Raw genomic sequence first — 15,591 nt, forward strand, 5'->3', positions numbered from 1 at the left:
CGCAATGCGTCTGAACGCGAGGCGGTGGTCCTGAATAAATATCGCCACGGTGCAGTCCTTAATGAGCCGTCCGCATTGCGGCATCGGAGCCTCAGGTTTGCCGACCCCACCCCCCCCCCCTGGGATTGAGTGCTTCACCCTCGCACGCGTGGGTTTTCTCCGGTGCGCTCACCGTTCCCTCCCATATGTAAACGCTCGTCCATTGGCCGATAAGCGCCACGATATATTGGTGGAGGACAGCAGAGCTTGGGCAATTGTGGGCACCCGCTCGTGGCGTGGCTGCCGCCTTCCCACTCGTCTTTGGTTCCTGGAGCCTCGGAGTCGTCCTCTCTCTCTCTTTCACTTCCAGAGCGAGCGGATGCCGTGCATAGGCGCGTGACAAGTTTAAACTTTTACCGGCAATCCATTGATCAGCCATCTTTGTTTTTATTTGGCAATCGATGACCTCGCGATCGGAAGCCCTGCTATTCTAGCTGCTTAGCTGCAGGTGACAGTTTCGATTTAAAGCTTTCGTGACTGCAGGGATTCATCTTCTTGGTTCTTTCGGTAAAGTTACGTAGAAGGAAAATAAAAAATAAAAAAATAAAAATAATTATCACGACGTTTCGGCCACAACGCAAGCAGCCGTCCTCAGGTGGAAGACGGCTGCTTGCGTTGTGGCCGAAACGTCGTGATAATTATTTTATTATGTTTTATTTTTATTATTTTATTATTAGCCGTCTTCCACCTGAAGACATTGTGGCCGAAACGTCGTGAGAATTATTTTATTATGTTTTATTTTTATTATTTTATTATTTTCCTTCTACGTGACTTTACCGAAAGAACCAAGAAGATGGAGGTGACAGCTTCACTAACACATGTACACGTGTTTATATTTCAGTGTTAAGTACAATAAATAAAACAACCAAAATATATATTTTTAAAAAAAGTTTAATAAATACACGATAGTAACATATGCAGATTACAGGCCTAACTTTTATATAACAATAATGAGTGAAAATCAGTTTATGGTGATTGCAGTGGTTATTGCACTGCACTATGAGCCCAGAAACCTGAGTTCGATTCCTGGCCACGGCTAACATAAGTGGCGAGCGATACCCGAACCGGTCCTGTGCTCCCCTCCACAACCCCCTTCACCAATCATGCACGAACCGGTGTGGTGAAGTATGGTCAAACGACCCCCCACAACCGACAGGGTGTAGGAAGGTCTTCATCCTGCAAGTCGCTTACCAACTTCCGGCTTTAGATTTGTTTCCCTTTGGTCGCCACTCTCTGGGTGCCACGGTTATAATTGCCTATCTGAGCTAAACGTCAAATGTTTAAGCCGTTTCTATATAACACGTTTTCTATATAACACTGTCTCTATATAACACGGTTTCTGTATATAACACGGGTTCTATATACCACGGTGTCTGTATAACAGGGTTTCTATATAACAGGGTTTCAATATAACACGGCTTCTATATAACACGTGGCATTTATTCCGGTTTCTCCCGTTTCTTCAAACATGAAGCCAAACGCCCACCGATGGAATTGGCCACCAAACATCCCAGTGTAGCAGGACCCTCCTGAAATAAATGGGGTTCTGAGACTCGTTGCGGCTTTCCCGGTGAAACTGGCAATGGACAAAAAATCATGCCTTCGCGCTGGATTACGCGTAACACTTTCCAAATGTGCGCGTTTGTCATCGGGAGGTATTTAATCGACGGTACAGAAGACGACGGGTAGCTGAGCGGGGCTACATACGTGTTTGCATATTTACAAATAAGTGCTCTGTGCTCTGGGTTTGTGTCGCCAGGATTTGACCTTTGAACCTTTGATAAATGTTGTCAGTTATCTACAGGGCGATTCCCCAATAGCAACGCATGTGTTATACTAAAGTAGCGTGCACATTGCATCATCTTCACGAGTTATCCTGGTCCCCTCCACCAGACATATGGACGGAGCTAATGCACAAACAAATCATTTGGTGATGCTGCTGCCCAAGCACAATCAACAAAGCAAATCAACACATTCATCAATAAAACTGCGGGCCTCAATAATAATAATACATAAAACAGACGACGTTTCAAGCAATGACCCTTCCTCGCGGCACGTTCGTTTCAGGGCAGTGCGATTGACGAATATGTTGGAGCGTCCTTTTGATTGCAGACGACAGGTGAGCGTACGCAGCGCTCGCTGCTACAGATTCGGAGCGCGTGTTGAGAGGGTTACACGTGGGGCTGCAGAACCGAGCGCTGGCGGCGTGGTGGCCCTGACGGAGGGCGAAGTGCATTCAGCTGAGCTGCCTGATGGCCCGGATCCACTCGCTGCGCTGAGAAGCCGACGCAGCCTGCAGATAAAATCGGACCTCGTCGGCCGTGATCACCTCGAAAAGGTTATCCTGCACGTTCCCCCTTACGCCTACGAAGGGGGGGGGGGGAGAGGCCGGGGTGGGGGGGGGGGGAAACACAGCAGACAGAGACACAGTTATCACGACGCGTACGGGTACGTGCATTTATTTTTAACCAGGAAAAGCTTGGCTAAGGGTTTTAAGAGCTCTTTCAGAACGAGTCTACTTGTGTGTGTGTGTTTTTGCGGTCGGGGGCGACGATTCACTATCTGGTTTCCTGTTTAAGTAATTTGCTTATTTGCGAGTAACTTTTTTTTGCTTACAGAGTTCGGCGAGATTTGGACCACAATGCCGGCACATTTTCGAGTGATGCCGCGAGATATTTAACGTCCGCTGCAAACCAGACGGCACCGAGTGTTTTGCAGCCAATACACACCAGCCGTATGAGCGATCTCGCCACTGCTAAGTCATCATTGTCATCATTTGTTTCACTTCATCATCGCCGTCGTCCTTGATGTTATCGATATCCAGCAGCAGCATGAGCAAGACCATTTGCCCTCTCGCGCCGTTATCGCGTCAAGTTGGAATGCGCCCGATCTCTGGAAGCTAAGCAGGTTGGAGCCTGAATAGTGCTTTGATGGGTTACCACTGTGTACAAACAAGTTGCCATAGAGCTTGCGCAGGCTACGTAATGGGGGGCACATAATTGTTTAAACGTGTTAACAAAAGCAAATTCATGGCATCTGGCCAAACATCCCCATTGCTGGAGCAGGACACTCTTGAAAGAGAGATGAGCCTTGAGACTCGCCGAGGTTTTCCTCGGTAAATAACCACACCTGCTTAGCCCGGCATTTACAGATGAAATGAAAACTAAATGAACATGACAAAATGTATTGCTGGAGATTAACCCAATTTAAATTGCACATTTTTTTTGTAGTTTTGACGGAGGAGAATGATTTATATACATATCTATACAGGAAGGAGGCCTTGATTTAAAGAAAGACACCTCGAAGAAATAAAGTTCGATTGCTTGATCATGATGACAATGTCAAATTACTGTCTGATTAAACGATGGCAACCACAGGTACAGAGCAAACACCTGTCTTGGTGGTTTGCCTTCGTGTGGCCACGCCGCAGCCAATGTGTCTAGACGCTGGCTGGCACGAGGTGCGGGGCCGGTGGTCGTGGTTTCTAAATAATGAAATCATGACGGCGGCGGCGACGAGGTTTTTATTTTTCTTCAGCGGCCGTGCCGCGCCACACGGCACGGCTGTCCCCCCTTCCCCCAGGAGAGAATTTTCGCGGTTGTGCCGCCGCTTGTGCTGTTGTTCGGTGCGGCGTCAGAAGTACAGAGTTCACGGGGAAGCTCCCGGCACGCGGAGCGAGGCGTCGGACAAAAGCGTGACGGGCAACGCGCAGAAACAACGCCGAAAAGCCACAAGTGGAGAGGTTTGTGCCGTGCGTGGACGGTGTTCTCCCGCTATTCACCAACTTGGCTATCAGCGAATTTGGCTCTCCGCCGAATCGCTTCTAGAACTGTACGCGACTGCTGCATCGAGAGAGAGAGAGAAAGGAAGCGATGAGACGAAGTGATGAGAGAGAATGTGACGCGAGAATGTGATGAGATAAAGCGATGATGTGCAACATCACCATCATTTAAGGTAAGTTAAATTGTCAACAATTATTTAATATTCTTGGTTCTTTCGGTATAGTCACGTAGAAAGGAAACAATAAAATAATAAAAATGTAAAACAATAACATTCTCACGACTTTTGTTCGTGTTATAATTTTCATGTATCTAATAGCTTATTTATCTACAGCATTTATTGAAAGTAGCTCATAAAAAAATATGTTTTCGTACGCCAATAACATTATACGTGAAATTTGCTTTTCACGATCATCTCCGGAACGTTTCCCTCACGAAGAACGAGAGAATACTGCAGACGAATATAACTGATATAAGAGGCTAACATAACGTCTTAATATATCATTATTTAACTTGGTTGTCTTCAGCACGAGGCTCGCGTTAACGGTTTGGAATGTGACCGCCACTCCCTCCCGTGTCCCGTCTCAACACGTCCACTCCAGACTTGTCTATACAAGGGCACAAATGGCCGTTGGGGGTTTGTAGAACATTATCAGCCACGATCGATCCACCGCTGGATGGGGACCTCCCCCAAATCGTCCCCCCCCCCCCCCCCCCCGCGGTGCCACACCCACTCGAGGGTGAAAGATCTGAATTGTAAGCACACGTGTGTGATGATGATATTCACATGATGATGATGATGATATTCACATGATGATGATGACGATTGTCTGTGTTCACCTGAAGCAGTTGATGATGATGAGGAAGATCATGACACAAAATAAAAGTGGCAGCATTATCATCAGGGCGGCGGAATGGTAACACTTGTGCCTCACAAAAATAATTCCCTGGGTTCAACGCCCAAATCTGGCGCCTTTCTGTGTGGCGTTTGAATGTTTCTCCTCCTGTTCTGCATGGGCTTCCTCTGAGTTCTCCGTTTTCCTCCACAACCTAAAATCACGTACATTGTAACTGGTATTGGCCAAAACATCCCAATGGCTGAACCATTAACCTGCAAGTTGCTCAATTGGGATGACACACAGCAACAACGTAGAGTAACGATAATGAGTCGTGCCTTGGCGGCATTTGTGGCTTACCGGGAGGCACCCCTCCGTCGTCCAGCGCCGTGACCAGGCAGCCCCGGACGGGGAACCCCCCCAGAGGGCGCTCGGATCTCTCCTGCACGCACCACAGAGAGACATGCACACAGTTAGCGAGCGCCCATTAAGGCCGGCGCCCAAGGCACACGAGCGAGGCGGTGCGGCGGGAGCCACGCGCCGCTGCCTGCCGGCCTGCCTGCCCCTCTCTTTCCAGTGTGTCAATAATGTTAACCCACACCGCATTTAAGGCTCAGTCAACCTAGATGTGGCCCACCACAGGTTGTTCTATTACTCAGGACAGGTTCTGACAATGCCACCGTTGTCTTCGCCAACCACACCTGGGGAGGCCAGCACTGGGTTCAGTATCGCGCGCCACTGATGTTAGTCATGGCTGCGAATCGAACTCACGCTATTGGGGTTTGTAGCGCAGTGCATTTAAACATTTGGTCGCCGCTCCCCACATACATGAACACTATGACACATACGAAGACAAATATCCCCGTCTACCCTTTAACAGACTGTCGGGGCAAGTGCTGAGAACCAGCGCCTTTTAAGGCCGGCATGTCACATGAGAGGTGGGTAGCCAGCACTACACCCGGCCGCCTTTGTCTCCCTCGTGGTGATATGTTTACACCACATACCCATTTAAGGCTGAATCGACCTAGGGGAGGCCCAGGACCAGTTCAGATATTTGTCTTTGATGTTGGCCATAAGTGAGACTCGAACTCGGGTCGTCGGGCTACGAGTGCAATCACTGCGCCCCATGCACGCTGACACTTTAATGAGGTGGGGTAAGGAGGTGAGATGAGGAGGTCACCTTGGTGGGGTCATAGTAGTGCAGGTAAGAGGGTTCTTCTCTCAGGATAAACTTTCTCACTTTCCAGTTCCTACGCCGATGTCCCTGTAACAACACAGTCATCAGCATCATCATCAGCAGTGTTATTACCACAGTCATGATCATCACCACAACCATGATCATCATTACCACCGTCACGATCAACATCACTATCATGATCATCATCACCATCATCATCACCACGATCATCACAACCACCACAATCATTATCATCACCGTCACCACCGCCAACAACGACACCAATTTACCATGACCGCAACCACTTGATCATAGAGGTGTTCGAGAATTTGGTCGTGGCTGTGTTGATGATGGTTATGTTGCTGACACTCATGGTAGTAACGATGATGATGATGGTCGTGGTGATGGTGATAATAATGGTAGTGCTCACGGTGCTGATGAAGATAGTGGAAATGATGATGTCGGTTGTTGTGGTGATGATAATAATGATAATGGTTGTGATGAGGATTATAATGGAAATGACAACGATTGTTTTGATGATGTTCATGATCATGCTCGTAGCAGTAATGATGATAGGGATGGTAAGAATAATACTGATGATTATGATGATGGTATTCATCATAATGCTGATGGTTGTGGTGGTGGTGGTGATGATACTATTGTTAATGATGGTTGTTCCAATGATAATATTGATGGTTGTGGTGATGATAATGTTGTTAATGTTGGTTGTGGTGATGATGATTTCTGAGACTGAAAGGCATTGGACCCGTAACCTTACCTGTTTCATCAGGTAACCCTGCAGAATGATCTTCCCGGAGAATGAGATTCCGTTGATGATCTCTTTGGCCGTAAGCTCCGTGCCAAATTTGCTATTGTTTTCAGACTGCACAAGAAAAGAACAAACGGTGTGCCGTCAATGGGTGCATCAACGCGTCGATCCATCGATTGGTATTCCCTTTCAAAGCACATATTCTACACGCACCGCGTTGTTAAACGATGCAATTGATTTCTTTGAATCGTGACAATTAATCAAATCGCCGAGTTCAATGCGGCTAACATCAGCGGCTAACATCAGCGGCTAACATCAGCGGCTAACATCAGCGGCTAACATCAGCGGCAAGTGATGCTTGAACCGTTCCTAGCCTCCACTTTCTCTGAACAGCACCGACCGGCGTGATGAAGTACGATCAAATAGACCCCCTCCTGCCCCCCACCATGACCAACACAGCAATGGGGGGAGGCCTTTACCCAACAGTGGATTGACAAAGAACTGTAAGTTAGCCACTGTATAAATAGGCGATGTAAAATCTGCAAGTGCTCGTACCCATAGACTGCGAGCACCACGGCCATATAAGCAATTTATTGTTTAACCGTTAAAATTGATTGCCGCGCTCGCACAAATTCAGAAATGTATTATTTGTTATGAATTATAGCGCAATCGCCCACACAGTTCTGAAGGAACGCACGAGACGGATGAGAGACGAGAGGGAGACCCGCGTCGTTCAGACGAGACCCAACGTTGCCGCGTTTTGGGCGGCCCCTTGCGATCGATTCGCTCGGCCGGTTTTCAATCGGGCAACCTCCTACAGTCCCGTCAATATTGGATCATGTTGTGTCCCCCCCCCCTCCATCGCTGTCACTTCGGAAAAACGGACTGACGGACAGACAGACGGATGGGCGGACAGACAGAGGCGATGGATAAATGCTTTCACCCTCGATTGGAAAGTGTTCGAAGACACTCACCAGGCAGTAGAACGCATCGGATCCGTCGAGGAAGCGCTGGGCGAGATCGGGCAGGGAGGCGGCCGCCCTCCCGCGACTGCTGGTCGCCTCCAGGAGGCCACCCTGCAGGAGCATGGAGGCGAGCAGGGCGGCCTCGTTGCGAGACGGCGCCACCCCACGTGCCAGCAGCCAGTCTACCACGCTCGCCCCTACACATGCCGGGGGTGGGGTTCGCGTTGGGATCGGGGTTAGGTGGGGCAGGCGGTAGGTTACTCCAACAAGGTTCATAATCGTAAGGCGTCCCCCGGCCGACATGAGAGTGTGCGGTGATTGTCTTGAACCGGTGATGGAAACTCCGCATTGCTGTGACGGGGGCAGGATGACGGTTGGCATTCCACAGATGGGAACTTATTTGATTGTTGGGCAGGTAGATGGGTAAGTAGGCAGGTCAAGTACACCAGTAGACAGGCAGGTAGGGAGACAGACAGCCAGGTAGACGTACAGGTAGACAGGCCAATATCAACGTGGATAGGAATGCAGATAGGTCAGTCAACAAGTAATTACGTAATATTTTTTTAGATTGAAAGGGTGTCCACAGTTTCAAGTGACCATACATAGCAAACACGTAGTGTAGGAGTTGGTAGGCAGGTAATGGAGTAGACACAGACAGACAGATAGGTAATGGAGTAAACAGGTAGTAAGTATCGATTTAAAGCTTTCGTGACTGCAGGGATTCCTCTTCTTGGTTCTTTCGGTAAAGTCACGTAGAAGGGAAGTATTAAAATAATACAAATAAAACATAATAAAATAAAATAAATTATTTTATTATGTTTTATTTTATAATAATAAAAATAAAACATAATAAAATAAAAATAAATTATTTTATTATGTTTTATTTTTATTATTTTATTACTTCCCTTCTACGTGACTTTACCGAAAGAACCAAGAAGAGGTAGTAAGTAGGTAACAAGGTAACGTATGCAGGCAAGCGAGGCGCCTTACCTGTGAAGCAGTGCCGGTAGGTGACGCTCTGCTCGTGATGAGACTCGGACGCGATCCCCAGCGCGGTGTCCTTCATCTTCTCCACCAACTCCCTGGGCATGCAGCAGCCAGGGAAGGCGCGCGTGAGCACACGGGTCGCCCCAGACAAGGTGGAACCGCAACCGGTAAGCAGCGTCAGCGGGCACGTAAGCCAGCGGGCAGGTAGGCAACCAGAGACAAAGACGGACAGGCAGGTAGACAGACCAGACAGGTCGGCTGGACTCGCGGACACGTAAGGAGATTTGTAGGGTTGGTAAAGATGGAGATAAACAGGAAGGTCAGCAGGCAGGTAGCTGGGTAGACGGAAAGGCACTCAGTCATGCAAGCCGAGAAGCGGTGAGGTAGGCAGACAGACGGACAGGAGAGTCGAGAGATATCCTGGTAGGCAGGCTGATATACTGCTAGCGTGGTGAGCCGATAGCTATGCAGGCAGGTAGAGAGGTAGGCAGGCAGAAATGTGGACAGGTAGGTAAGCAGATAAGCAAGCGCATAGGTGAGCGGACAGGCAGACAGGTCCACCAGCTTGCTGGTACTCACGCGAGGTTGACATTGGGCCCGGTCAGCGATGGGCTGTGTGCTTGGGGTGAGGGAGTCAGGGACTGCGGGGGGCTGTTGGGGCTGCCCCCGACCGAGATGCCCAACGCCGCGTGGATGTCCGCAACCCATGAGTCGCGCTCCTCGCGGCTCGACGGCTGCAGGTAGAAGCTCCCCTTGTCCGGCACCTGGAGCTTGAACACCGTCTGGAGGGGTTGGGGAGGGGGGCAGAGCGGCGAGCGGCGTTGGTAAGCGGCGTGCCTCTGGGATTCAGCTTGGGCATCGGGCCCACGACCACGCGTGGTGAAATTCCGTCATGGCATTCGTCAATAACGCTGTGGCCCTACAATGAGAAACTATATGTGCATGGCCAAAAACAGTACAATGGCAGAAGTTTCTCAATCACTGTACCATTTGAGAGAAATGTTCATCGCACGACGGCCAAATTTACTTTTTTTATCTAGTTCTGTGAGCTCGAATTTAGCGACATTAAGTACAGAATCAGATTTAGCGTGATGGTTTTTTAAAAATCTGTGTTCAGTCATTGGTGATCAGGCTGAGACCATCGCCTCCCTGCACTCAAGACCCCGGTTCAATCGAACCCAGGGTCTCAGCAGTGTCGGCTCAAGCGCTGTTAACCATGAGGGCTGATGTCACTCCCTTTGCAGCTTGCACGTTCGGCAGCGAACTGGACAAGAAAACATCACAGAGAGTGGCGTAGCTGTCGAGGAGTGTGAAGGCTGTGCAACTGCACCATGGATCGGAGGGGCACAAGGCACTTGGGTCAACAAAACAGGCTAAAAAACATTGAACAGGGCACCCCCATGCATTTAATTCACTGCACCAGGGGCCCACGCCAACCACGATAAAGGCCACCAGTTGAAGATGCAGTCGGCAGGTCGTGTCGGTTGGCACGCGTGTGCAGGATGGAGCAGCAGGAGGTCAGGTCACCGACACTGGCATTGGAGTGCCACACGGAGGTAGGTGACCAAGGGGAAGACCTCAAGTCAGACAGTGGTGGTGGCGGTGACAAGGCTGTAAAAGTGATCCTTGAAGGACACATTTGTCCGTGTCACAAGGCAGAAACCTAGAGTAGTGCGAGGATGGAAACGAGGCTCGAGTGGAGGGCTTGTGTTGACTGTGCAACAAAATGTGGCATTTACCAGAAGGAAGGAAATGGTAGCGAGATTTGGTGGCATCGACGGTCAGTGCTGTGGTTAGAATGCCGCGCTCGCAGTTGGAAAGTTATGGGTTAAGGCGGCCAGTGAAGGGGCCCACTCAGCAAGTCATCCCGCTTGATGTCGATAAATACAATATTAGCACAACTTTGTATGAGTGCATCGGTGTGTTTTTGTCCCGTAAGAGCACTTGCTCTGGCCACGGAGATGTGTCATTGGCATAGGAGAGATGGTGGGCTGAGTGTAGCGCAAAACCAGGACTTAAAACAACCAACTGATTAAAAGAAAATTGACGGTGGCTGAGTGCCTCAGAGATCCTGGATTTGAATTCGGGTTTCGGCTTGCCCGGAATTATAAACTAACTTCCCAAGTGTAGCGAGTTGATGCTATCAGCCGGGTCACCAATGTCTGTACACCAAAAATACGATCGCGTTCATCTCCTTTCCCCCCATTAGTTTCATTGTTTTCTAGCTTTGAGAATAAAAAATATACCGGGTTTATTGCCATGCACTGACCATACACCTACAGGAGTGTGTTAGAAAGTAGGCCTCGTGTTTTAAGGGCTCTCATAAGTAGTTCTACGATGTGTTCTTATGCAAGATGTTCTCTAACACACGGGGTGATGTAATGCCCCTTGCGAGAGCGTTAAACGGATTCTTCGTCTCAAGACACGACTTGGAATGAAATTGGGAGAAACGAGAGACAGACTGCCAGCAGCGGTATCGCCTAACGATGGGGGGTGGGGGCAACTAAAATAATAAGCACACGCTCAATCGTTATGGAAAATATTGCACGTGCTCTTGGCACTCGGAATTTTTTCGGACAAAAAAAATATTAATCGAGGGAAAAAATCGCTGAGTTGTTGGAACGTGACCAAACTTGGTCAGTGGGTCTTGGAATCGGTGACCTCATGGGCGGTGTGGGAGACATGGGAACACGGAGACTCGAGGCAGGGAGACGCGGGGACAAAGGAACACGGGGACGAAGATGTAGAGACAGGGAGACCGAGATAGAGAGATGTGGGAATATGTGGGGACACGGAGACTTGAGACGCGTGTGTGATAATTGGTTTTTTACCCTTTGATCTGGCAACAAAACTGACACCTTGTTTTACAAGGAGTCATGTTTGCATAGACCACAATACCTGCAGTCATAATGCAAACAAAAAACATAACTCTGATAATGTAAAAAAGGTGTCAGTTTTGTTGCCAGATAAAAGGGTAAAAAAACAATTATCGTATTTTTTACTGGCAAATGAGGTTCCAGTGGTACACGTGTGTGTATGTTAAACTTATTTCCCGGCGTACGTTCCCAAAACGTGCTAATCGGAGGTTCGAGATAGGGAGCCCACGGGACAAAGATAAGCGGGGATGGGACATATTGAGACAGGGAGACATGGAGGCACAGGAAGACTTGAGGCAAATCAAAGGTACGTGTGCAAGGCAGATGGTGAGAACACAGCTAGATGTGAACAGACGGCAAGACGCAGGGAGACAGCGGGACAGATGAGGACACAGCTGCTGGTGAGGGGGGGGGGGTACTTGGGGCCACTGAGACGCGGTCTGCACACGCTGTGACCACACGGTAAGAGTTTCCAGATGAAGTCTGTCGCTACGTCATCCACACCTCCCACCGCCTCCCTCCGCTCCGGCCTCAGCGGCGGCCACCATTCTCAATCGCCTCTGTGTCTCCGCGTGGAGCCGGCCACGCGTGAGAAGAGGGGACTTTTGTTTCAAAGTCCAACTCCGGCTCACAGAGGGAGACATTGTAACGTCGTCGGCTCTGCGTGCAGACAGTGGATCCGTGCATGCATACAACGTATGCATTAACGAATGAGCCCCCGATGCATCTGCGTGTATGAATGTAACACTGTGTGTACGAAACACTAAATAGTATGTGAACGCGCCTGTGTGGGGGAGCAGTGGTGCAGTGGTCACCAGCATTGCACTGCACTACCAACCCGGCGGCCCGAGTTCGACTCGCGACCGATATCAGGAGCGAATTTTTTAACCGGTCCTGTGCCTACCCTGAGGTCGACTCAGCCTTAAATTAGTATATGGTGCGGTGTTTTAAACAGTGGAGAGACAAAGGCGGCCCGGCGTTGTGTTTGCCACCCACTCTACCGTGGGGTGGGAGCGGCCCTAATGGGTGCTCACGAAAAGGACTTGCCCCAGCAGTCTGTTAAAGGCTATCCGGGGAAGCTTTTTCTTTGCATTTGCATGTATCTACTCAGTTTCAGTTTACAGTTTCATGTATTATTAGGCATAACCCTGTGAGCCACGTGGCTCTTGACTCGGGTGCAACCGCAACAAACAAAAATATGAACAAGAAACATCTTAAAGTGACGATTTAAAGCTTTCGTGACTGCAGGGATTGATCTTCTTGGTTCTTTCGGTAAAGTCACGTAGAAGGGAAGTAATAAAATAATAAAAATAAAAATCAGACGCTGTCTCCCCAACAGACCTGGTCTTCACCTGAGGACGGCTGCTTGCGTTGTGGCCGAAACGTCGTGAGAATTATTTTATTATGTTTTATATTTATTATTTTATTACTTCCCATCGACGTGACTTCACTGAAAGAGCCAAGAAGATCTTAAAGTGACTACACGCAACAGAAAAATCCAGGAAAAAAACAGCAAAGTCTTCCAGAAAAAACAGCGCATACTCACGGTGCGGTTGCTGAATTCCAGGCAGGGGGATTCAACCGTGACCCCTTGCAGTGGGAAGGAGCCTTTCAGGGACATGGGGCTGCCCCCTCCCTCTCTCCGGTAGTAAAGGATCTGGTTCGAGTCCAGGACGAACCAGCGAGCCTTCCAGTTGTGAACAACGTGACCCTGTGGGGTGGGGAGGGGGGCGTCAGTAGAACATGAGCACAACAAGAATGTGACGACCAGCGTGGTGAAGTATGGACAACTTTGGCCGCCAAGGTTCCTGGAGTTCTGGGACAGAATTCCACGTGGGGGGGGGGGGGGGCTTTATTCTGGCTGCTGATTTCAGACCAAACCACTGCGCCACCGCTCCCCACGTATAAGACAGACCCCCCACCCCCCATATCCTCGAGCAGGCTGTTGGGGTAAGGGCTGTTCTCGAGCAAGTGTTAAGACCGCCAAAGAGTGGTGCCGGGGTCAAACCCACGCACGGCAGCATGTGTCTTCTCACGGCCGATGCTCGCACGGTGCATCAGACATTAATTTAAGGCTGGGTAGACCTAGGCGAGTCCGAGGACCTGTTCAGATACTCGCCGCTGATGTTATCCGTGACCGACAATCGAACTCAGGTCGCCGGATTTTGCTGCGTAATGCTGTCACGCTTGGCTTGGGAGTCGGAATTATCGGCGTAAGGCACTACCACGAGACTACAAGAGGCGCCTATCCATAACAATCCTATATGATTGCGCCCTGTGCTGCATTAACGTACCGTCGTCAATGACACCTGGTAACGCTACGCATTAGTCTTCATAAGGTCGCACTCATTACCCACAAAGTGCGTGCCACAAAATGAATCACAATACCTCGCTGCTCGTCAAGGACCATAAACCATCATCACGCAAACTCCGCTCATCCTCGCAGCAGCAACAGCTGTTGCGCCCTTACAGATGCGCTTCTGCGGCCGTCTGGAACGTTCTTCCTTCCGATATTACGAAGCAACTGGAGCTATGAGCTTTTAGATCATCTAGAGTGTCAAACACATTTCTTTAGAACTGCTTTGTGTGTTTTAGTGTGTTGTCTTTCTCCCCATAACCCCGTACTAGCACGGCTGGCTACGTACGGCGCAGAATAAGTTCGGCACAGTACATACATAAACACGCGTCTCGCATAGCCACCGCACACAGGCGCACGAGGAGGAGAACGGCGGGCGGGGGCGGGTGATGCGTCGTGCCAAATTCATTCCTTCGAGTTCCCGACTGTTCCAGATGAAATGAAGCGTTCACAGCGCCCAACGTCAACAGCACACACACACACACAGTCGTCTCCTCCTGTTCACAACCATTATACAGTCGGTGGAAATTCCTCGCTACTATGGCGGGCGTCAAATATCCCACCGCACTTTAACAAAAACAAGGAGCAACCCGCGTGCGAGGCAACGTGAAACTGGAGAATGAATGAATGACGAATGAAGAAGACTCACCCTTTTCACGAGGAACCCTTCGCGAGTCACTGCCATTTCGTCGACGTAAAACTGGCGCAGGAATTCGTTTGAAATAAGCGCGGCGGCACGATTGTCCTCGCGTTGCGTCTGCGATTGCTGCCGTAAAGTTTGTGAGTTCTGCACGGATTCGATGCGCAATGCCGAGGCGCGGATGCCGTCTTGGAAACCCCGAGACGCAGCTGGGCAATCGCGCAGTGCCGAGCCTCCAAACCGCGCACCGTTTAAGGGCACACACACACACGCGCGCACAGACAGCTGCTCAGGCGAATGACTCTCGCCTGCTTCTTATATAGCAATATACACGCACACTCGAGCTCACGCCACCAACTCATACGCTCCGCCTTGTGATTCATGATGCCGCTCACTCACTCACTCAGTGGGTGGGGTGGAGGAACATTTTTTTTCTCTCATTAGCAGCGGGGTTGAGCTGTCTGGGATGAACATATCCGGCCCGCGACCTCATTTCATTACCCACCCCCTCCGCCTCCCCATCATCATCCCCCACCCACCCGCTACAAAAGGGTACCAACCGCATTACGAAACGAGCCACGAACGATGCAGAGAAGAGGAGTAAACAAAGTTGAAGCTGTAGGGTTTGATCGCGATGGGGACTCGAGCGATTCGAGGCGCTTGCGATATTTCAGCTGCTTGGGCGCCGTTTTGTGCGACCTTTGTGGAATTCCGTAGCGTTGTCGTCTTTTGCGCGTCACCGCAAGCATACTCGCCGGACTAATCGGGAACACACCGCACACACACACACACCTGCGTGGCGAATTTAAACGCGCTCAATCACTTCCGTGGCTGCACTGGCCGATGTACTGGCGTGTGCGTGTGTAGGGGAGCGGTGGCGTAGCGGTCAGCGCGCTGCGCTACGAACCCGGCGACCCGGGTTCGATTCCCCGCTCACGGCCAACACCTGTGACGATTATCTGAACCGGTACCTGGGCCTCCCCTAGGTCGACTCAGCCTCAAATGAGTACCTGGTGCGATGTGTAAACATCGCCGCTAGGGAGACAAAGGCGGCCGGGCGTGGTGTTGGTCACCCACCCCCTCGTGTGTCGTGACGGCCTTTATAGGTGCTCGCTAACAGCACTTGCCCCGGCAGTCTGTTAAGGCTATACGGGGGATATTTGTCTT

At 50.1% G+C, this 15,591-nt stretch overlaps 1 protein-coding gene across 1 annotated transcript; it reads right to left on the bottom strand.

Annotated features, from left to right (window-relative positions):
• Positions 1-921: 921 nt before the first annotated feature.
• Positions 922-14,778, bottom strand: LOC133341166 (pleckstrin-2-like). The gene is made up of 9 exons (XM_061549618.1): positions 14,434-14,778; positions 12,975-13,139; positions 9,132-9,334; positions 8,556-8,647; positions 7,575-7,762; positions 6,610-6,714; positions 5,835-5,918; positions 5,015-5,096; positions 922-2,403 (listed from the first exon to the last, which is right to left on the bottom strand). Exons 1-9 carry the CDS (start codon positions 14,467-14,469, stop codon positions 2,276-2,278), a joined length of 1,083 nt encoding a protein of 360 aa, XP_061405602.1. The 5' UTR covers positions 14,470-14,778; the 3' UTR covers positions 922-2,275.
• Positions 14,779-15,591: the final 813 nt, after the last annotated feature.

Source organism: Lethenteron reissneri, chromosome 11, assembly GCF_015708825.2.
Source record: "Lethenteron reissneri isolate LAM-NWPU_2019-01 chromosome 11, ASM1570882v1, whole genome shotgun sequence".
NCBI classification, from domain to species: domain Eukaryota; kingdom Metazoa; phylum Chordata; class Hyperoartia; order Petromyzontiformes; family Petromyzontidae; genus Lethenteron; species Lethenteron reissneri.

Excerpts from the sequence above, each read along its gene's own strand:
- LOC133341166 (XM_061549618.1), bottom strand. The coding sequence starts at position 14,469 with ATGGCAGTGACTCGCGAAGGGTTCCTCGTGAAAAGG. Across the intron at positions 8,648-9,131 it reads GGGCCCAATGTCAACCTCGC|GGAGTTGGTGGAGAAGATGA; the intron begins GTGAGTACCAGC and ends CTGCATGCCCAG. Across the intron at positions 2,404-5,014 it reads CGACGGAGGGGTGCCTCCCG|GCGTAAGGGGGAACGTGCAG; the intron begins GTAAGCCACAAA and ends CCCCCTTCGTAG.